Genomic DNA, 23,353 nt, shown 5'->3' on the forward strand with positions numbered 1-23,353 from the left:
GAAATTGATTGAAGGGCAGGAAATTACTGTTTGCTAACAAATTGCAAATTGTAGTGGCAGATTCCTCAGTGTTCTCATGTTATAGATCTTTTCAGCTTGAATGATATCATCCCATCTTGGATCTGGTTTGAATACAATCTAAGAACTTGATGCGGCTTGGTGTTTGCACCCTACTAGAATAGATATTTCACAGCCTAACACTCACTCGTCTCCACTGAATCGTGTCACATGTGCTTGTGCTTGAGGTGTAAGTTATGGCCATGCTTCAGCACGTTCTCATATGTAGAAGTAGTGATTCTCATATGTAGAATTAGTGATCAGGAGCATTGGTCACGTATCTCACACCATAAATTGATTGCTTATGTACTACTGTGTGTTCTGAATCCAAAGAGAGTGGTGGAAACCGCTCACCCCAGAAAGAGCAGTGCCAGACCAGGATAGCTAATCCTAGAGAATACTTGAAGACGAAAATGGTCCGCACGATGCTCCTAAGATCCTATATTTTATTTGTGGACGTATCCAAAGGTCAACACATATCACCAGCTGACATGTTTCGGACCTACTGGTCCTTATTCATAGCTGTGTGTTCTGAATATAGCATATGGGACCCTATCCAATTCACTTTTTCTTCTAAGTTTTCACCTAATTTGACATTTATAACATTAATATTTAGTAACAGAAAATACTTGCTGGTGGCTTTCACCTACTTTTTGGTACTTTTTCAGTTGTAGAGTGCTGAAAAGTTATTTTAAACAGAGAGGAAAAATGATCTCCTTGGAGAAAACTTAGGAGAAAAAGCGAATTGGATCAGGCCCATTCTGGCTCATACTGTTTTCTCATGTTTGTGTTATAATGATAAGGAACTTTCATGTATTACAGGAAAAATGTCACCAGTATTGGCCTGCAGAGCGGTCAGCTCGGTATCAGTACTTTGTAGTGGATCCTATGGCAGAATATAACATGCCGCAGTATATCCTACGAGAATTCAAAGTTACAGATGCTCGGGTAAGTTATCATTTGAACACTATTATGTTAGAACGTCAGAGTAGGCATTTACTTTGGCAAAGGTGATAACAGAGCTCTAACCCCACTTTCAACAAGTTGCCTCAAACTTTTCAGGCTAACAACCATTTCACTATAATTTACAGTGCATGGAGAAGGCTGTATTATTTATTGCACTTATGAACACTACTGGTTTTATATGTCATTAAATAAACCACGCCATATTAAATAAAAACAGGTGTCTGATATGGTAAGGTCTGTCATCATGTTCCTCTTATAGCAAGTTTAACCATAATAACTCCTATGACAAGCACAGCCATAGTGTCCTCTATATTCTGGATACAAATACAGACAAAATGTGCTCTACAAAATAAGTCCTGAACCCCATACAGAGATCAGTAGGAGGCACTGAGCATAATTAGCAACTTTCTCAAAGGATCCTCTGTGTATTTAAGCTGTTACATCAATTTTTCTTCTAGCATACATCAAGTGACTCGGACATGTGACTCACATGCCATGCCATAAGCATAATATAGTGTATGTAATAGCTAAACCTGGTGCGTAAAATACAAAATACAGTATGCTGAAAGTGTACCTGCTGACTCCTGTATGGAGTAAGATAATGTTGGGATGAAACATCAAGTAGTAGTGCAAAGGCCAAAAACATTCCCTTTTAGGAAGGCTGGTGAAATAAAAGGAGGATGCTAAATGCATCCTGTGTACTATTGAGGGTCACAGCTTAAGGCTACGTTCATACAAGAGTCAGATCTCCAATGGACAACCAGTGCGGACAGTGTAGTTTCCGCTCCAATGGTTCATTGTATTTTGTTTGGAGTCTGGAGCAGATGCTTTTCCACCACAGACTTCTATGGGAAATGCATTTGCTTTGTTCAAGTAGTATTTTTGCATTCCACTGATCGCAATGAAATAAAAGGTTCTATTGTGGAGTGACAAGTGTGAACAGATCCTATTAATAATACAGGATCCATCTTCTGTCTGTTTTCCAATTCGCAAAACCGACAAAAAAGTGTCTTTTTTATGTTCTGATGTGAATTGAGCCTTAAAGCGTTAAAGGTGAAGCTCGGGTACAAAATCAGATACTTATCTTAAGAGAGGGAAGCCTCAGGATCCTATTGAGGCTTCCCTCGCTACTCCGCTGTCCTCTGTTGCTGAGCACGGCCCCCTGGAAGATTAATGACAATGCATATAAGCTCCTCTTCCTGGTTCAAATGCACGCAAATAGCTGTCTGAGCTCCGTACTACTGCGCCGGCGGACACGCGTGGCCATTGCGTGCACTTAAACCAGGAAGTGGGGCGCGGTCCCAAATTACAACTAAGGGAAGCCTCATGAGGATCCTGAGGCTTCCCTCTCTAAATAGTAAGTAGGAGATTTTGAACCTGACCTTTGGCTCAGGTTCGCTTTAAACTGTTTAGTTCAAGTTTTTCATAGCGGTTTTTTTTTATAAAAAGTGAGATGTTTAAACATGCAAGCTTTTTACAATTTGTAATGTAATGCTGTGTGATTTAAACCTACACACGACATTTTTCAGGAAACTAAACATGCTGCTTCTGTGACAAAGCTGGTTCTACTATTAGCTGTGTCCTGAGGCATTCATGTTTCACTCAGACATGCACGTTTTGCATCTTGGCCATTGTACCAGGTTACTCAGTTCTCAAGCAAGACCCAAGCTTCCCTCATTGCTTAGGAATGTCAGGTTTATCATACTTAATCACTTGCTTAGCTGTACCTTGTGCCAGCTAGGAATTCTCTACAGTGATGGGATCAACCCCAACACCCAATCTGTCTTAGATTAAATGTCAAAAGGTTGCCAAATGTAAAAAGTACACGCAAAGCACAATATGTTTCTCTGGCCAAAGAAATGCGATTCTTCAGGACAAACTTTCAAGAAGCTGATATCCTTTTATATTCATAATTCCTTCTGATGTGCTTAAAAGCAGTGAATAAAAATGTAATAAATTGGTAGAGCTAATTGTGGAGGTTGCTTCTCTAATTAGACAAGACACAGAACATTTATATTGTGCTTTTCTCCTGGCGGACTCAAAGCACAAGAGCTGCAGTCACTAGAGTACACTCAGAAGGCAATAGTAGTGTTAAGGAGTCTTGCCCAAGGTCTGCTTACTGAATAGGTGCTGGCTTATTGAACAGGAAGAGCCCAGATTCACACCCTGGACCGGTGCAATATTCAGCCACTCAATGCTGTAATGCATGCCCAATTTGTCTACCCAAAATATCTAATCTATGATTTCAAAATATAAATGTTTGTTTAATTAGATTAAATGGGGGCTGGTTCTGTAACACTAATTGCTAGTGTAGGACTAGCAATGATCGCACTCCAATACATGTTTGTAAAAAAAAAGATGGAGAATATATTACTCATTAGAATGCATATGCATTGTAATGAGTTCTAACAGCAACTTCATCCCAATCAGTAGCTGTCAGAACCTAGGCACTGACATCACAGTGTGGGAGCCTTGTTGTATTGTGGGAAATGACAGCTGCTTTCAACTGCCAAAAAAGCAGCATCTTCTTCCACAGAGATTACCTGCCAGCAGTAAAGATGTAGCCATGTGATAAATTTCAGAATGTAAATCAGAGAGAGAAAAGATTTTACAATAGGCAATCACTAAATAATTATTGTACAAGTTAAGCACTTTTTCCATTACATTATTTTCACTGCAGTTCCTCTTTAAATGATTATTGTAAAAGTTAAGCACTTTTTTCATTACATTATTTTCACTGCAGTTCCTCTTTAAATGGTGTTGATACTGTGCACTTTCAGCTGACCATACAGTAGTCAACGTGGCCATCACATAGATCCCTCTCTGTTCATTATCTGATCCCTCCACACACTGTACACAGATTTTAGCATGAAATCTATTGAAAATCTGTGTGCACTGCCCGCTGGGCCTCCAGGTCTCCCAGCTGCCCCACTCCCCCTGGGCCATGCAGAGTGTAGGGGCAGCTAGTGCAGGGGCAGCAGAGCTACTCTCACATGTCCATTGGTGATTCTTTCTGTGTCTTCTCTCTAGCACCAAGGTGTTTTCCTGTCTCTTTGCTCCCAGGGTGCTGAGTGTCCCGTGTTTAAATGCTAGAGGCCAAACACTAGGGGCACCATGGCACATACCTAAGGTGACTGCTAGAGGCCTCTTTGTCACATGATACACAGCTCCTTGGAAGTGAAGAGACAGAGAGAAGATTTGGCAGTGGAGAGAAGATACGGGAGGAAGTGCCAGAGGGAAGGTGAGAGTAGCTCTGCTGCTGCGTCAGTTGGCTCAAAATCGAGCACTGCTCACTTTGACCTTCAGACCCACCACTGATCAAGCAAAATCTTCCACCCAACGTGATCGACCAAATCAATTAATTTTGGCCAAACATTGATCGATTGGGTATAGTTTATGGTATCAATTTCTGGGAGATTCGATCAAATGATCAAATCAGCCGGATATCAATAAAAATAATATTGATCAGTGTATGGCCATCTTTAGAGCCTGTAGAATCTGATTTAAACTAGACAGACAAAAATACTTTGTTTGTGTTTATCTACAACATATGGCATTGCTGTCCTACCATCATTTTAGCCCAAAAAATGTAATAATTGACTATACTTGAAGGAGTGTTATATTTTGACAATAATATAAATACAGTATAATAGGGTAGTGGAAATGGGAACATATTGAAGTGTAATGTAGTTCTCACAGCAATGATAGAGTAAGCAATATGTTGACTCTATTGTGAGTGTGTGAGTGTGACAGCATTTGTCACTTGTCTCCTGATGTATTCCACCTTTCATCTCCTCCATTCAGAATTGATCTAAGACTTATCTTCTTTCATTTCCAGCCAATTTAAATTTAATGTGGCAAGGCCTGTAATCTTTTTCACCTTGTAGGACTCCTGCCCAGCTTTGTCCTTACTGTAAACAAAGGGCATCTTAATAAGGACATGATATTGATTCAAGCCATCATTTATTTCACTCTGTCTTCACTGCACACTGCTCCTGAAATTCATACATTTTTATTCCTTATACATCAGAGAAGGAGGGGCCAGTCTCAGTCAAATTAAATCAATATTGCTATAGGAGCCACAAATTAAAAGCTATGTATCATCTCATTTTACTTGAGATGAAATGTTTGTGTATTGTAAGACACACATAACACAAATATTGTCTTACATTACTTATGCCACATTACGGAACAGTTCACATATTTTTTTTAATGAAAATATAGTGTATAAATGTATTTTTTAAGTAAAGTGAAACATTCTGCTCACTGTTTTGCCTGAATTATACTCTGTTGATGGTCAGTTTATGTAAGTGTCAATATCAGTTTGCCTTCTTTAAGTCGTGAACACCAGAATTTAATGTACAGGCCTGAATTTATTTATTTTTTTGTAATTTGGAGTTTTATTTAAACATATATGGAATGATATGTATGCTTTCATGTCTCAAAATGGTTTCCTGTTCTACAATGCATTATCCCAAAACATACAGATCAGTTAGTTGGCTTACCCATAAAAAAATTGTCCCTAGACTATGATGGACATATGACTATGGTAGAGATTAGATTGTGAGCCCCTCTGATGTACAGTTAGTGACAAGCCCATAAATACTCTGTAAAGTGTTGCGGAAGATGACAGCACTATTTAAATACTAAATAAGAATAATAATGCTAGCGTTATTGATTTTATGCATATTTGAGTATTGGTTTTAACCCTGCAAACTTTGGCAAGCGAAAGCAAATGCATATTTGAGTATTGGTTTTAACTCTGCAAACTTTGGCAAGCGAAAGCAAATGCATATTTGGTATTGGTTTTAACCCTGGAAACTTTGGCAAGCGAAAGCAAATGCATATTTGCATGGGCTATGTCTCGTGAATAGCCAATTAGGCCAAATTTGCAAAGCCAGATTTGTCAGGTGTTACTTGGTTTGATGCACACATCAATTCTCTATAAAGTGTAGTTATTGATTTTAGCCCCATTTTATCATATTAGTATGTCATATACAATTTACCCCATATAAGCTGTTATTTTGTTTCCATAGCTATCTAGTGCATACTGTTAAAAACAAAATGTCCTTTTAAAATGTTCACCACTGCTTTTATACGTTTCCCCTCCTTTTTTGTTGTAAATTGTCTGCATTGTTTATTATCTATGTGAAGATCTTATCAGCACTTCAGGTTACATAATAGAAAGTTCTCACAGCAATGATAGAGTAAGCAATATGTTGACTCTATTGTGAGTGTGTGAGTGTGACAGCATTTGTCACTTGTCTCCTGATGTATTCCACCTTTCATCTCCTCCATTCAGAATTGATCTAAGACTTATCTTCTTTCATTTCCAGCCAATTTAAATTTGAGTATTGGTTTTAACTCTGCAAACTTTGGCAAGCGAAAGCAAATGCATATTTGGTATTGGTTTTAACCCTGGAAACTTTGGCAAGCGAAAGCAAATGCATATTTGCATGGGCTATGTCTCGTGAATAGCCAATTAGGCCAAATTTGCAAAGCCAGATTTGTCAGGTGTTACTTGGTTTGATGCACACATCAATTCTCTATAAAGTGTAGTTATTGATTTTAGCCCCATTTTATCATATTAGTATGTCATATACAATTTACCCCATATAAGCTGTTATTTTGTTTCCATAGCTATCTAGTGCATACTGTTAAAAACAAAATGTCCTTTTAAAATGTTCACCACTGCTTTTATACGTTTCCCCTCCTTTTTTGTTGTAAATTGTCTGCATTGTTTATTATCTATGTGAAGATCTTATCAGCACTTCAGGTTACATAATAGGGACTATTAATGAGTCATTCCTTAGTGTAAATATAATTCTCATGGCAGTATTTGGAAACAGAGCTAAAGTCAGTATAAGTATAGTGCATTATTAATCAGAGTTTCAGTTTAAGACATTTTAAGCATGTTTAAAAAGTTCAAGTAAAACATTCCCCATTGTGTGTTTATGAGTTGTGTGCTTAACCACTTCACCACTGAGGGGTTTTACCCCTTGACCTCCAGAGCAATTTTCACCTTTCAGCGCTCCTTCCATTCATTCGTCTATAACTTTATTATTACTTATCGCAATGAAATGAACTATATCTTGTTTTTTTCGCCACCAATTAGGCTTTCTTTAGGTGGGACATTATGTCAATATTTATTTTATTCTAAATGTGTTTTAATGGGAAAATAGGAAAAAATGTGGTAAAAAATTATTATTTTTCAGTTTTCGGCCATTATAGTTTTTAAATAATGCATGCTACTGTAATTAAAACCCATGAAATGTATTTGCCCATTTGTCCCGGTTATAAAAACGCTTAAATTATGTCCCTATCACAATGTTTGGCGCCAATATTTTATTTGGAAATAAAGGTGCATTTTTTTCAGTTTTGCATCCATCCTTAATTACAAGCCCGTAGTTTATAAAGTAACAGTGTTATACCCTCTTGACATAAATATTTAAAAAGTTCAGTCAATAAGGTAACTATTTATGTGTTGTTGTTTTTTATTGCATTTTTTTTAATTACAAAAAAAAAAAAAAGGGGGAGTGTGGGAGGTAATGAGTTATTGTGTAAAACTAATGTATTTGTATATGTAAAATGCTTTAGGGTGTAGTTTTACTATTTGGCCACAAGATGGCCACAGTGAGTTTGTGTTAATGCGACCTGTAAGCGTCCAGAAGGACGCTAACAGGAAGCACTACGAGGCTGGGAAAATCACAGACCATACTGGGCTTGCGCAGTACGCTTCTGGTGCCATCAGCGGAAGCAAGGACACGGCAACGCAGGCGCAGTGGTTTTCAGACTTTAAAGTCTGAAATTCCAGAAGTGAACCAGAGGCGGGGCCGGAGCATTGGGGAGTGGCTGCGCAGGCACAGCATGCCTTTGGGGGACCATTAGAAGCCCGGGTAACTTCAACTCATTTTCCCCCGAACCCCCTACAGTATCCCTTTAAGGGCTAAGACCCAGTAGAAATTACAAATCACTCTCAAAAATGCAAGAGTTTTTTAAATCTGTTTTACCACTAAATATAGAGTGATTTATGGATTCCCTGAATCAAATTCGCTATGAAAATACTGAAGGTTCCACAAATGCAATTTCAGCAAATCACAATTTCAGTAGTGGAATCACAGCCATAGGCTTTCATTAGCTTAGCACTTTGGGAATTACTAGCGATTTATCAAAAATGCAAATTGCAACTGTAAATCCACCAGTGTTCCTTTCTAAACGAATCTGCAGTTTAGACGTCTAAGGGTATGTTCACACTAAATGCCATTCACAATTTTCTCTATTTACACTTTTTCATGTATTTGACTGGTTTTAACTGTGCAATTGCAAATCTGATGGAATCAGGAAGAATGTTAAAATAGGAGATCGCAACAAATCACAAATCACTGTCTTTTGCTCTTTAATTTTCTTGTCCCATTGTCTTAATCTAATTGCAAATGTAGGATAAATGCTGCATACACTTTATTTGGGTAAAAATGGCAAGTCGCGTCTCTTCAGTGTGAGCGGGCCCTAATCATTCTACTAAAATTAGCCATGAGCCAATTTCAGTATTTAAGGAACATGTTAAAACACAACAGGACCACATACGTTTTTATTTATTTTATAAACTTTCAGCAGGATCTTTACTTAAATTTGTGTTGTCAACTATTTTTCAGGATGGCCAATCACGGACAGTAAGACAGTTCCAGTTCACTGACTGGCCAGAACAAGGAGTGCCAAAGTCCGGAGAAGGTTTTATCGACTTCATTGGACAAGTACATAAAACAAAGGAACAGTTTGGTCAAGACGGACCAATATCTGTCCATTGCAGGTAGGTTTCAAGTTTAATTTCAGATGTAAAATAACTGCACTTGTATAGCATCCATCCACTACCAAGTAAAATTTTTCAAATGGAAGATGTAATTAATGACTGCAAGTGCTTTCAGTTGGCTCTTGGATGTGTTCCTCCATTCAAGGAGTTGAAATCCAGCACTATGCTGAGGTAAATGAGGCTCTGCATCACTAGCATGGGGCTAAAGATGACCAATTTCTCATACAAAAAATATGTTTGAGCAATTTTAATTCTCCTTTGCTGATCATGAAAATATGTCACATGTGTAGGCTAAAAGAAAGGTTTTGGACTAGTCATCTCCTCATGGGGGATTATCAGTGTTTTGTTTTCAAAAGCTTTTCCTGAATGGCAGTTGCTAAGTCTAACTGCCAAAATAGTGTGTAAGTGAGTAAGGAGGCTGGATGGTAACCTACTATTTTGGAAGTTAGACCTAGCAACTGCCATTCAGTAAATGCTTTTGAATGCAAAAAAAAACCTTGAGAGTTCCTCATAATGAGATGGACTAGTCCAAAACCTGTTGTTTCTGTCAGATTTTAACTGCTTACTTAATTCGCTGTAGTGGTCCTTTAAAGTGTACCTGAGATGTGGACTTCAGAGAAAAATATACATACCTGGGACTTCCTCCAGCCCTCTCCAGGCTTATCGCTCCCACGCCCTCCTCCACCTCCTCATTCGTCCACAACTGGCCCAGGTAAGTTTTCCTATCGGGGCCAGTCAGCGCAGGTGCAGTCCGGCTATGCACCCCTCATCTCACTCCCGTCGCCACAAGTGTGCTGTACATGCAGAACGCTCCCGGAGATGCGCAGTGGGCCCTGGACTGGACGACTTTCCGGGCCAGTTGCAGACCAATGAGGAGGCGGAAGAGGATGGTGTGGGAGCGACAAGGCTAGAGCAAGCCCCATGTATGTATATATTTTTCTCTCCTGCCCATCTCAGGTTTAATTTAAGTAGGGAAAATCTCCACTTGCTACCCTCAACCACAACCAAAAAGACTGAGAGGAAAAGGCCTGCACCATTCTTAGGAATGCTATTTCAGTTTTAAAATTGAGTTATTTTCAGTTATTACATTCTTTCTTTTTTTTTTGGGGGGGGGGGGGGCAGCCATTAACAGGCTAGTTTGTAAAGGTTATAAGAATATTTTTTAATTCTAATTTACATTCAGTTTTACTTAAGCAGCAAGATGAAATATTGTAGCTCAACGTGGATTGTAGTATGCCCACAGTTAACTTCAAATGCCAAAAAAAGTCGTATTATGTAGATCACAGAAAATTCAATAGATTATTTTAACGTGGTATAAATTGATTAATATTCATAGACCTATAGTTGTTAATTTAACAAATATTAGTGAGTAAATATTTCACCAAGTACCATTATCTTACTGTTATGGTGTTTTACTTACAGCATACCATTTATAAATTGTAGACGTTTTCCTAACATTTCACATTGCATCTTTAACTACCCCCCCTAACCTCCATTCAAGGGGGGGGAAACAAGCCAAGAGGTGGGGGACACAGTCCTGTACATAATGACACGGTCCTGTACATAATGCAGAGCGGCAGCAGAGCATTATACATTGTTTGTTCCCAGGAGCAAAAGAGGACCCTCTTCACTTCCTGTTTGCAAGTGCCATGCCGCCAGCTAATTAACATGGTGCTTCAGGTCTGGAACCCACTAGAAAGCGCTCAACGCTATCACAATCGCTAGTGATTTGTAACAGCGTTTTGCAAGTGATTTTGGGAACGATTGACCTGCTTTTATACATTTCATTAGAATGGAAACACTCCCAAAATGCTGCATGTTCTGCGATTGCGATTTCCTTAATTACAATCGCTCTAGTGGATTCAGTCCCATCCATTTACATTGGCAGAGCATTTAGGGAAATCACTAGGGATTGAAAGTGCTCCCTAAACGGTCAAAAAAAGCATTTCATTTCAGAAACAGGTAGAGTGAAAGCCAGTTAATTACGCTAAAGGTGGCCACTAATGATCCAATCTTTTTCAACCAATTTTACCAAATCTATGTAGTATAAGGGTAAATTGAGTGAATATATTGAGTGGATAATATAGGGAGTGCCCTTATATTACATAGAAATGGTAAGTTCGGACGAAAAAGATTGGATCATTAGTGGCCACCTTTAGTTGTTTTCCTCTTTTCCTGCTATAAACAATGACCGTGCAGGCTGAACACCTAACAGGACCTGGAGCCTCTATGTTTATTTTCTTTGATGGCTGCTCTACAACATAAAACCTTGTGAAAACTTTTTAAAACAGAAGGCATTTATGTATCATAACAAATTGAAGGAGTTTATCCCTCATCTACTGTAGGTGCTAATTTACCATGTTTATCTAATTACACTCATTTCTCTTTTTAACCTAACCTGTAATACAATGCTGATTAACCTAGACAGGTGCAGAATTATTAGCATGGTTCACATTGACTGTATGCAGCATGCAAAGAAAAATCACCAAAGAGTGTTATTGAACTTTTTCCTGTAATAAAAATATTTTCGTGCCATACTTATAATTGAAAGGTATTGCCAGTGTTGTGAGAAAATCATAAAACGGAATGTAGCGCACATGATAGAACTGAGCTATCTGCTAGAGAAACAGCCAGTGGCAAGTTTAATCCTTTCTGGATTTGCTTTTATTGTTAAAAGAAATCAAAGGTAACATTTATATAGTCTACAGGAAACATTGGTTATCTATTCCCTCCGGCTTCATAAATCACTTTGGTTATCTCAGGACTGTGACTGGACAGTAGCCTGCGGGTAAATTATTAATGTTTTGGAATTGACATGCTTCCCTTCCTTAATTGAAGCAGCAGCAAGTTATATTTCTTTTGGTGCAAATTCATTGTTTGAAAGCATTTACTGGCCATCATCTCACTCTCTGGAAAATGTACAGCTATTTCTGGAATTTTCAGGGTAGTTTGGATCTAATTGTTGCCGTATTTTTAAACAAGGCAATTATGCCAGCGATAAGGCCAACATGCACCAGTGGAACGGGACATCTATACTTCCAGCACTTCAGGATCATGCACTTTTGTGATGGATTTTGATGTGAATGTTCAGTACTAGAGATGGTCAACGAAATGCAAATAATACCGAGTTGATGCAGCATTATGCAAGTTTTGTGTGCAAATTTATGCAGCTTGAAAAAAGAGTTTCACTTATCTGGGGTTTCTGCCAGCCCCTGCAGCCGCCCCGTGCCTTCAACATTTTGAAACGATGCTCCAGTCCCCCGCAGCGGCTCAGTTTCAGTTTCACCAACTTTCAAGTCGACGTCCTCGCTCTCGCTTACGTCATTGTGGCCGTCCTGCACATGCGCAGTACACATACTGCAGGACATGTATGCGCAGGACGGCCACGGTGACGCAGGGGGCGCAGGTGCAGTGGCTCAGTGAGACTGTCACGGCAGTTGCACAGCTGCAATGCAGTTGATGTAGTCTCACCTACCCCAACAAAATGTTAATTGACATTTCTTGAAGGAACCAAAATTTACTTAACTTAAATTCTCACCCCCTCTTAATAAACCCAGCCCCTTTTCCTTACACTGCTGTGGTTGGAGCAAAATGCTGCACTGCCACTTTACACAAGAGGGGAAAGCATATGAAGTGTGCACAAAGGAAAACAACAGTTTCAACATGGCCAGGATTAATAGCAACAGAAAAAAAATAGGCATAGAAATGTAAATCACAGTTAGGCTTGGTTCACACATGAATCTGTACATTTCCAGTCCAGTCCTGTCAGTTTTTCGATAGTTTTCCATCAGTTTTACCTGACTGGATTGGAACTGTACACCTTTTATGTGTGAACAAACCCATAGAAAACTGATGCAACACCTACAGGACTGGACTGGACCGGAAATGTTCTCCTTGTGTGTGTGCTATACAAGACACACATACAAAACTGATGCCAACTGTCAAAAACTGACAGGACTGGACACCTTTTATGTATGAATAAAGCCTTATTGAGAAATAGTAACTGACTTTGCCTGTAAAAGTTTAAAGCACACATGAAGTATAATGTGTAAAGTGCCCATACAAATTCGGTATACTGTTGTCATCACCAGGTGTCAGCTGTGACAGCTGAGAAGTAACAGGGGTTGCTCAAGCAGTGTTTATCATACAAAGAGAAAAGTGCCCAGGGCACAATAAAAAAAAAAAAGAGCCAGGGATTTGAGGTCATTATGGTCCCAACATTGTACTAAACTTAAATTGTTTAAAATACATATACAAAGAGAGATAGGTAGATGTAGGCAAATTTACAAAGCTCCAGAAAGAGCAAGTGGGGTTTTCAGTGTGCCCCACCTAATGATTGCATTTGGCTGTGCACAGCATGATTTTACTTGTTCATGCGAACCACAGCCACATGCAGGAAAGCTTTCACTGCTGCTAAGAAAATAACTTTGAGTTGCACTGTGTGATTTCCACTTGTTATCATTTCTATGCCTGCATTTGTCTTTTGCGTGTATAAAATAATCATACAAACCATATCCTAATCTAAATTTGAAATGTTCACTTTTCTGTATTTGCATGGTGTAGTCAGTCTTCTACCAAAATAGTTAACAGAAAGTGACAGAAGACACTTAAATCACACTGTATCTGCATAAATTAGGATTTCAAAGGTTGTGATATTAATATGAAAATGATCAGAGGCTGCAGTAATGCTGAAAGAAAGAGCATTTATACTTATGTATGTGGTTAGTAGAAGGTGCCTCTCCCTGCTGTTTGCTGTTGCTTTGCAATGATCACATAGATTGTATGACTGGCACATGCATACTGCAGTCATGGTCAAGCCAATGGTGTTGTATATATTTGTATTTTCGGAGTATGTGTTCTTGAAATGTTTGCTGTATGACTCAGATTAATAGCAGGTATAGAATATATAGTCTTATTCTTCAATTCTGCACTTCTGCTGCAGTCATACCATAATAGTGAATATCTGAGGATTAAAAAATTACTTACTCGGGGCTTCCTCGAGCCCCTGGCGGCTGTCCCGTGCCTTTGCTGCAGCTCCGGTGCCCCAGGATTCCCACCGTTGGAGATGCCGAGCTCACCAGGTCGGCATCTACTGCGCCTGCATAAGCACCGATGGGGACAGCACTCATGTGGTATGGAGCGTTCTGCGCAGGCACAGAAGTACTATGCCTGCACAGGACACTACAGACCACGTGAGTGCGGTCAACAGTGGGGCTCGTGCAGGTGCAGTGAATGCTGACGCGGCAAGGTCGGCATCTCCAACAGAGGAAATCCTGGGACACCGGAGCTGCGGCAAGCTGCCAGGGGCTGGAGGAAGCCCCGGGTAAGTAGATTTTTTTTTTTTAATTCTTGGACATTTTCTTTAAGTGGCCATCGCAGAAAAGTGTAAGCAACTGCCAGTTGTTCCATGCAACCACAGGATGATTTTGACAGTCTATCACATTAATATTGAGTAAAGTAAGTGACAAAGTATGCTGTTTTCCTTTTGCTTTGCATATAATGATATTAAACCTTTCCCATCCAGCAGTTGCTTAACATTCTTCTGTCCTTCTAACAGTGCCGGTGTTGGACGAACTGGAGTATTCATAACCCTGAGTATTGTATTAGAAAGGATGAGATATGAGGGTGTTGTAGATATCTTCCAGACTGTCAAAATGCTAAGAACACAACGACCTGCAATGGTACAGACAGAGGCGAGTAACACTGCTAACTTACAATAGCTGTGTAATATTTGTTATCATTATATACTATGCAGTTTTTCCAATGTTTTACAGGCAAGCTGTCAAGACACAAAAATCTTTGTTATGCTCGCTGTTCTTGAATGGAAGTTAAAAATGAAAAAACTTGAAATCAGTGCACTGTAGGGACACAGAAGAAAATATAAACTCTAAATAAAATTAAAAATACTAATAACACTTTTCAACTGACAACAATAATGCTGCTCAAACACAAGCCCACATAAGTACAAATCCCAATAGTTGGTGCTACAATGTCAATCCCCCACTCCAACTTGAGGTCACTCACCAGATTCTTAGACAATACAAAATGGTCATCCTATGACCATTCTACTCCTATCTCCATCTGGTCTCAATAGTGGATGTGTTGTTATAGGTATATTTCTCCAAGAGTGCAAAGCATGTAATTTAAAGGGGCACTACAGCAAAATGTAAGCTTTTGGGATTTCTCTAAAAACAAGTTTCTATTAGAAGGAGCAACACATATTAGACAGTGCTTTGGTTTACCAAGGTCATCTGTATAATTAATAGCTCAGATACAGATCCTGCCATGCTAAGGAAAGGGAAGCTAGGCTGCATGCTTACTGCTAATATATTTCTTCTCTCCGTCCGCTCAAGTGCAAGTTCATTCAGCAGAAAGTACTGCACTTTGGAATGTCTTAGGTAACTAAACAGGCTGCCTATTTATTTACCTATCACCCTCCACAGTATTACAAGAAGGGGCTTGCATTGATTTGAGCTGACAAGAGGAGAGAGATAGCTGAAATCACACAGCATAACTAAACACAGAGTCCATAATTTCCTTTGCCTTGCGACGGGATGCTGGATCTGTATGTGAGCTATAAATCTTTTACAGATGACCTTTGTAAACAAAAGCATTGTCTATTTTTTGTTGCCATTTCTAATAGAAACTTGCTATTAGGGAAATCCCAAGAGCTTATATTTCGCTGTAGTGCCCCTTTAAACAGACTTGTAATAGTGTGATAATGTCTTAAAATTATATTCTCCGTTTAAAAACAACAGCAACTCAACTCAAAATTTTTATGTATGTCAGTGACAGACATTAAAAAAAAAAACATCATTGAGTTAGGGTAGCAAGACGGTGCTTCCATAAGCAATAGCATCACGCATGCATAGGCTTCTATCCATTTTCACCATTCCCCTGATTCACAAGCATCAGCTGTACCCAACTGGTTTCGTCCCATGCGACTTTTTCAAGGCTTTTACCCATGTTCTTCCTTACAAAGTTGTGATTTTTAACCATCCAGGCCTCTGCATCTTTTGAGAGTCTATACAGGAGGACAAAGATGATTTTGAGGTTGGAAGTTAGAACATATTAAAGTTTAATTTCAGGGAAAAAAATAGTTTTGGATAGTCTGGTAAGTATTTAGAATGTCTACAGAAGATAATACAAAAGATAATACAAAGATTTTTTTATCATAAATACCAAGTGAGAGTGTTAAAGGGGAACCTAAAGTGAGACGGATATGGAGGCTGATGCATGTATTTAATTTTAAGCAATCGTTTCCTGGCTGTCCTGTTTATCCTCTGCTTCAAATACTTTTAGACATAGACCCTGAACAAACATGCAGATCAGATGTTTCTGACAAGAATCTGACTAGATTTGCTGCATGCTTGTTTCAGGTGTTTGAACGCTACTGCAGCTAAGGAGTTTAGCAGGCCTGCCAGGCAACCTTTATTGTTAAAAAGGAAATTCATATGACTCCTTCCATATATCTCTCACCTTAGGTTCTCTTTACTACCCTTTAGTCACTTGATCAGACCCAAGTTTGTGCTGCAGACGTTGCACATACCGAACAGTGTACTGTTGCAAAGAAGAGACATTTACATTCGCACACAGTTCAACAATATCATACATAGCTGAAAATTGAAAATATAATTTAAAAAAATGCTAAATTACAAAATGTCTTTTGTAGAAATGATAGAAAATGATTTTTGTAGAAAATGATTTTTTTTTACACTTCAAAATGTTATTGAATTAATATAGCAACTTTATCATTACAAAAAAAAAATAATATATATGTTAGACTGACAAATCATATTTGTTGAAACACTTTAGTATAAATTCCATTAGTCTTGAAACACTCTCTGGTTTTTAAGAATGCAAGTGTTTGCAAAAGGAGACATATTTCTTTACCACTTCATTGGCTTCTACAGAACATTACAAAAATATAAATAAGAGTTCCTGTGCTGATTCGTAGCACTGGAAAAATATGGAAAAAAAAGTTGTGCAGTTTGACATCATTTTTAGATTGCATTTAAGCTACAAGCTTATTCCACCATGTAAGCATTATCTTCAATGGCCTGAGAAACACCTTGATATTTTCTATTCTTATGAATAATGCCCAAACTTGAATTTTGTTCCAGATGACAAAACACTAAACAGCACGGGCTAAAGATATATATTCAGATGCAAAGTAATTTTCTGTTGCCATGAAACTCTTTACTTTGCTTTGTCCCTTTGTAAGTTTATTTTAATTTTGATGCTAACCTTCTACTATTGTGCAGATTCCCAAGCAATAGATGTGGAAATGTTTTTGGGGGTGAACCTGAAATTCCCCCAAAAATGTGGGGTACCAGTGTTCTGAAAAATGTGCAAGCCTAAATTGTATGTCAATGCACTGTGTAATTAAATGGCATTAAATTCCCAAGTCTGCCATGTTTGTTGATTTGTGAGGTTAGGGCCCAGATGCAATTAACTTTTTCTCCTGAGTTTTCTCCTAGGTGATATTTAAACTTGTCAATAAAATGCTTTTCAAGCAACCAGAAAGTAAGAAAATACTCAAAATAATTTTGATAGTACATTTTCACCTACTTGGCAGTACTTTTTCAGTTAGAAAGTGCTTGAAAGGTTTTTTTAAATAGAAGATGAAAGGGCATCTCCTAGGAGAAAACTCAGGAGAAACAGATAATTGCATGTGGGCCTAGGTTTCCTGAAGCATAGATTGCCACTTTAGCTTCACTCAAGCTAGATATAGTCCGGTTCATTCATACAGATTTAAAATGTATGATATAACAGCTGGTGAAAAAAGAAGACACGTGAGCTTCAAGTCTAACATTGCAGTTACTAAATCACAGATTATATGGTGATTGATTGATTGCACTATGTGTAATCTGTAAAACAGTTGTGTCAGTTAGCACTTTTTCCAAGCAATCTGTGTCAACTAACAGAGTTCCAAAGCAGTTAAAAAGTTGATGCCCAAATTCCTCTGCAGTGTTACATTTTCTCTTTACTAAGCGGTTGTGAGATATTCTCTGTGAACTGGTAATGAGACATGAAGCACCTGGTCTTACTCCACTCTTAAAGAGAAACTCCAACCAAGAATTGAACTTTATCCCAATCAGTAGCTGATACCCCCTTTTACATGAGAAATAGAATGATTTTCACAAACAGACCATCAGGGGGCGCTGTGTGACTGATTTTGTGCTGAAACCACTCCCACTAGAGGCTCTGAATACCGCGGTACTCCTGGCAAACTGCCACAATGTAACAATGTTCACAGACAGGAAATGGCTGTTTATAGCTGTCTAACAGCCAGAACAGCTAGAAACAGCTACATAACATGCCCACAGTAACAATGTCACCATGTAATACATGTCAGAATGTGAATCTGGGAGAGGAAAGATTTTACAATGAGCAAACACTGACTAAATCATTCTTACATAATTATGGTAAAAATGAAGCACTTTTTTTATTACATTATTTTCACTGGAGTTCCTCTTTAAGTAGTTTAAATCTATTTGTGGTATAACCTACTCCCCCATTTAGAATCTGTAAAGTGGTAAAGCAATGCTTATGAGAGATGATCCTGTTTAGCTTACACAGGAGGAAGTCGGAAGAGAAGATCACATGATAGTGACCAGCTAGTCAGAGCAGTACAAATCAGTAACTTGATCACCTTGTTCTTGAATACCTCCATTTTAGTAGAAAGATTTCTGAAGGAAATGATCATTTTTTAGTTCTTCTGAGTTTAGAATTTGATTCTACTGTATAGGTAAAAGCCACACTCTTTTGTGGTGTAGGCTCTTTTATGGTATGGACTCAGTGATCATCATCAGTCGTATGCTATATTGGAACAACAGTACCTTCATATAATGCCAGAGGAAGTCTGTTTCTTCCATCAAGATGTTTGTCAAGTACTGATTGTGGCGAAGATGCAGGTTAAGGTGGCTATATGTGTAGTAGATGAGTCAGTTGCCTAGGGATTCATTGGTTGAACAATTGTCCTATGACAAATACACAGTAAGAATTGTGTTTCATTATATGGCCACTTTCATTGGTATACTGTCACATTGACTGAGAAGTGGTGTATAGACATTTGAGAGACAAAAGAGGCCACAATTGACTTCAATGGCAGTCACAGAGCACATTTTTTTAAGTCACAATTTATGGCAAACATGCTGACTTAGACATTGCTTTTTAGTAAATTAACACTTCAACTTACTACACTGTACTGTTATTTGTGACAAAAAAAATTCCAGTTTTGTGATAACATTTAATTTTAGCTTCTAAATGTATTTTGTTTAAAAGACACGTGAAGTGGATGCTACCATACTTATTTTCCTTTAAACAATGCAAATTACCTGGCTGTTTTGCTAATCCTCTGCCTCTAATACTTTTAGCCAAAGACCCTGAACAAGCATGCAGATCAGTTGAATGACGTTTGACTAGATTAGCCACAAGCTTGTTTCAGGTGTGTGATTCAGACTCTACTAATGCCAAAAAGATCAGCAGGGCTGCCAGGCAACTAGTATTTTTAAAAGCATATAAATATGGCAGCCTCCACAACCCTCTCACTTCAGGCGTTATTTAAGTTTATCTACACAACTTATTAAACTTACTACCTGATTTACTTTTATATCTTGTACTTAAAAGTAAGTGGGATTTTATTTTATTTTTTCCAGGACCAGTATCAGTTCTGCTATCGAGCGGGACTTGAATATTTGGGCAGCTTTGATCACTATGCAACGTAGAAGTTTTGGCCCATGCTGGAATTCACCTGCAGGCCCTTCAAGATCCAGAGAGCCTCCTCTGAGCCATAAAGTGTGCTTGGGAAGTATTTGTTAACTCCTAGGTAAAGACCAATTACAATAATTGGAACATTACAAACATACAATTAAAAATAGAAAAATACAAACTATTTTTTTTGGGTGGACCAAGACTACGCAGTTAAATAACCTAAGCAAAGAATATAAATCCAGACTGGTGAGACAGCTGAAGGATTCATTTCACCAACATGTCTCAAGGAATCAGCTGGCAATGAAGGAAAGACATGAAAACTGCAAGCATTCATTATCTTGTCCAGGACTGCATGAGTGTTCAAAGATGACGCTTAGGAATACAACAGCAGGATGTTAAACACGTCGGCTTCGCCTTCCTAAGACAAATGCAATCTTTGCAGTGATATCGACCCTTCTCTCCATCAACAATCATGATAACACATTAGTAAAACAAGTGGGTGGGAAGCGTCTAAAGAAAATCAAAGTCATTTATTTAGTTTTTTAGTATTGTAAAGATACTGCTGACTTGTGCTTCATTATTAACTGTGTAAACTTTCTTTTCATTTTCTTTTTTTTTTTAACAAACAGTTTATAAGGAAGTGAATAAAACATTGCATAACTGTTAATTTTCAATCAAGAATTGTATTTTTTTTATGCGGTAGAACTGTTAAACGTAATAATTCTCTTTAGAGACACTTAAAACATTTAACATAATGCACAGTGTTGTGCAGCCCTCACATTTAATCATCCCTTTTTTTTAATCACACTCTTCATTTCCAGTTACTTTATGACATTTTAATATATCTATTTTTTTGCAACGAGTTAAAGACAAGCTATTTTTTCATCTTGTTTGGAATCAACAGGGAGTCGCAAAGTATAAAGCTGCTGTAAACATGATTATATATAAAAGTATATATACAGTATATATAGCTATATATACACGCATCTATCTGTTCTTCCATGTTTTTAGTTTTGTTAACCAGTGGGAATATTTTTTACAAACCATAACACCATCTCGTTATTAACCTGAAGGTTGCATTTCCAGTATGTGTTACTTTTGGTTTTTACTTGCAAAGAAATGAGGAATGCACATCAGTGATATTCTACGTTAATGGCCCAAATATATAGACACACATTTCCATGTGCTTACCAATGTATGTATTTTATGAAGGCGCTCTGTATTTTTAACACTTTAGTGCAATAATGAACCATCTTGTATAATATACAGGATATGTGCATGCAAGAAAGATCAGTGTTTAAGGGAGGGAAACATGTTGTATTATAAGATATATGAAAGGGTTTTCATAAAAATTGTATCCAATCATTTATTGTGTGTTATATATAATTAAAAATGTCATTTGTAAAATATGTAAAAAAAAACAAAAAAAAAACACAAAGTATCACTCAAGGGCAAAGCCAAAAAATACTGCTCTGCTTGGAAATAATGTAGGTTTTGCTTCACGGCAGATTTAATATGCTTTTAAATTTTTTTTGCTTTTTGCATTTAGAGTGCCTTATATTTAATGCTTTTTAAGCCTGTTAATTTTTTTGGCTTTTTCAACCTGCTTTCCCACAATATGTTTATGTTTCTTTTCTTTGATAAATACGTTTTTTTTAAATTACTGCTTTTATGTCATATTCATGCCTTTTTTGTTACTGAGAGCAGTATGCAGCAGATTCATAATTATTCTTATTAGCACTTATGTACTAGCTAAAGTTCATTATCCTTACAAGCCTTGTAATCTTCAGATACACAAATTCAGCTGCTACCTACATATAGTGGAGACACACCCATTTTCTGAGTTAAAATGATGTGTGTGATTTTGTAGCCCATCAATAGAATCTGGCAAACTGGAAGGTGAGATGTTATTAAGAATGCCTTTATGATGGCACAAGGTATTAGTGAATCAATTGGCTGCACTGTCCATACTAAGGTTTTGCTTTATAATTGGAGGTTCATCAAACATGATGGCTGCTTCCACTGCATGAAGGCTTTGGATGTTTTTGGAGTGCATTTTGAATTGAGACTTGCCATTTGAACAGCACAACTAGGCACTTTATTGAAGAAACTTCTTAAAATGAAGTTTGTCATGCCATTAAGTTGCCACTTTTTTTTGTTTTTGCTTTTTTAAAGACAACTGTCTGGCATTCATCGTCTCTGTAAAATAAGCAATTCATAAATCAATGGAAAGGAAGAGTTGGTTATGTTCATATTTCTGGGCCCATTCTGTGCTGTTTGCTTTTATTTTTTTCCAAACACTTTTTTCAATAGCCTTTGTGAAAGGTTGTGTCATAGCACTTTTGTAATTGTTAATAATAATGAAAGGCTACCTCGGAATCAAAGACATATATCAAAACAACATAAAAAGAATGTGCTTTTCTTGGGGTATCTTTATTATTATTTTTGTTCTCATCTGAGCAGTATTCAATCTACATGGCATTGTTCTAAATGTGTTTGTTAACCAACTGCTATTATTAATAGAATTTATGTCATCTCTGATAATATCTGTTACTGCATATATCATATTTTTATAGTCAAGACAACAGAATTAAATGTTTTAGAGCATTGTATTAAAGAAAATAACCATTTGCATAAACCCATTCTCTTCTATTTAATTAATGTAGATTTAGTTACAATCATTGATGTGCATTCCACTTTCTGTGTATTGTCTGTATTATCATGGTACTTTATTATTAAAAAAAGAAAAAGAAAAAAACTTTATCTGCACAATACATCAAAAGCAGAAAATGCAGTTATTAAGCATTATTGGTACGGTGCTATTATTTACCTATATTAGTATAGTTATGTATAATTTTGTAATTAGTTACATTGAGAAAAAGAGACATAAACAATTTGTATAGACCCTCATGTTAGCTCTCTATTTCTTCTTTTCTTTCCCTTTTTTTTTTGGTTTTTAAGCTTGGTTTGTGTTAGAGATGACAAGGACTTGGATATTGGCCCTTTGGGGAGAATTGCACTTTCTAAAACTTTGTACTATGCACTGCCCTATTGATTCTACACGCAGTAATGTTCTTACTTGAACCCATCTTTTAGCAGCAACACAATGATATTAATAATAATAAAATCTGCTATGGAATCCACATCTATGTAAATAAAACAACACAAACAAAAAATATGGTTTAGTGTTGAGAAAAGTGCAGATTTATTTTCTCCCTTTATTTCCATTTTGATGGCAAGCCTTGCTAACAAAACTACTTTTCCTTCAAATACCCCAAAACATTCGAAGAAAGTCTGATGTTTCCACCTTTTACATATGTTTTGTGGCTTTGCCATTCAAGCTTGTGTTCTTTGCTCTCATTTTGGATGCATAGACTGAAAAGTTATAAAAATAAACTTGTAAAATGGCTTGTTAAAAATACAATTACCTCTACTTAGTAGTACGCGTAAATGTTTTACAAGATGAAAGGCGTGCTTTTTATTTTCTTACTTCGTTACATCGGTGGCGAGAGAAGTCTGTCTGAAAATCAGTTCTTTGCTGACAAGTTCCATTTGTTACAAATGAATTCTAATAAAAATGTCAGTGTTATGCAGTCCTGGTTATCGTTTTTTAATCTCATTCTGCCTGGTTACAAACAGGGGTAGACCAATGTAATAGTATATTTGCAGATCCTTTTGTCATTTTTGTCCATTTTTTACTCCATTAATATAATAAGCACTTTTCTTCCAGAGTCAAAAGAGACATAAATTACTTTTCTCTTATTTTGCTGTCACTCATAGAGATGGCCCGAACTGTTTGCCCTGTGA

At 37.4% G+C, this 23,353-nt stretch overlaps 1 protein-coding gene across 39 annotated transcripts in view; it reads left to right on the forward strand.

Annotated features, from left to right (window-relative positions):
• Positions 1 to 23,139, forward strand: part of PTPRD (protein tyrosine phosphatase receptor type D) — a 382,778-nt gene extending 359,639 nt beyond the window's left edge. For all 39 annotated transcript variants that reach the window (XM_068235008.1, XM_068235101.1, XM_068235030.1 and 36 more), the window contains 4 exons: positions 880 to 1,005; positions 8,676 to 8,830; positions 14,388 to 14,523; positions 19,492 to 23,139. In XM_068235008.1, the coding sequence (XP_068091109.1) occupies positions 880 to 1,005; positions 8,676 to 8,830; positions 14,388 to 14,523; positions 19,492 to 19,560 (486 nt within the window). In that variant the 3' untranslated portion in view covers positions 19,561 to 23,139. The remainder of the gene's footprint in view (positions 1 to 879; positions 1,006 to 8,675; positions 8,831 to 14,387; positions 14,524 to 19,491) is intronic.
• Positions 23,140 to 23,353: the final 214 nt, after the last annotated feature.

This window comes from Hyperolius riggenbachi, chromosome 1, assembly GCF_040937935.1.
Source record: "Hyperolius riggenbachi isolate aHypRig1 chromosome 1, aHypRig1.pri, whole genome shotgun sequence".
Taxonomy (NCBI): Eukaryota; Metazoa; Chordata; class Amphibia; order Anura; family Hyperoliidae; genus Hyperolius; species Hyperolius riggenbachi.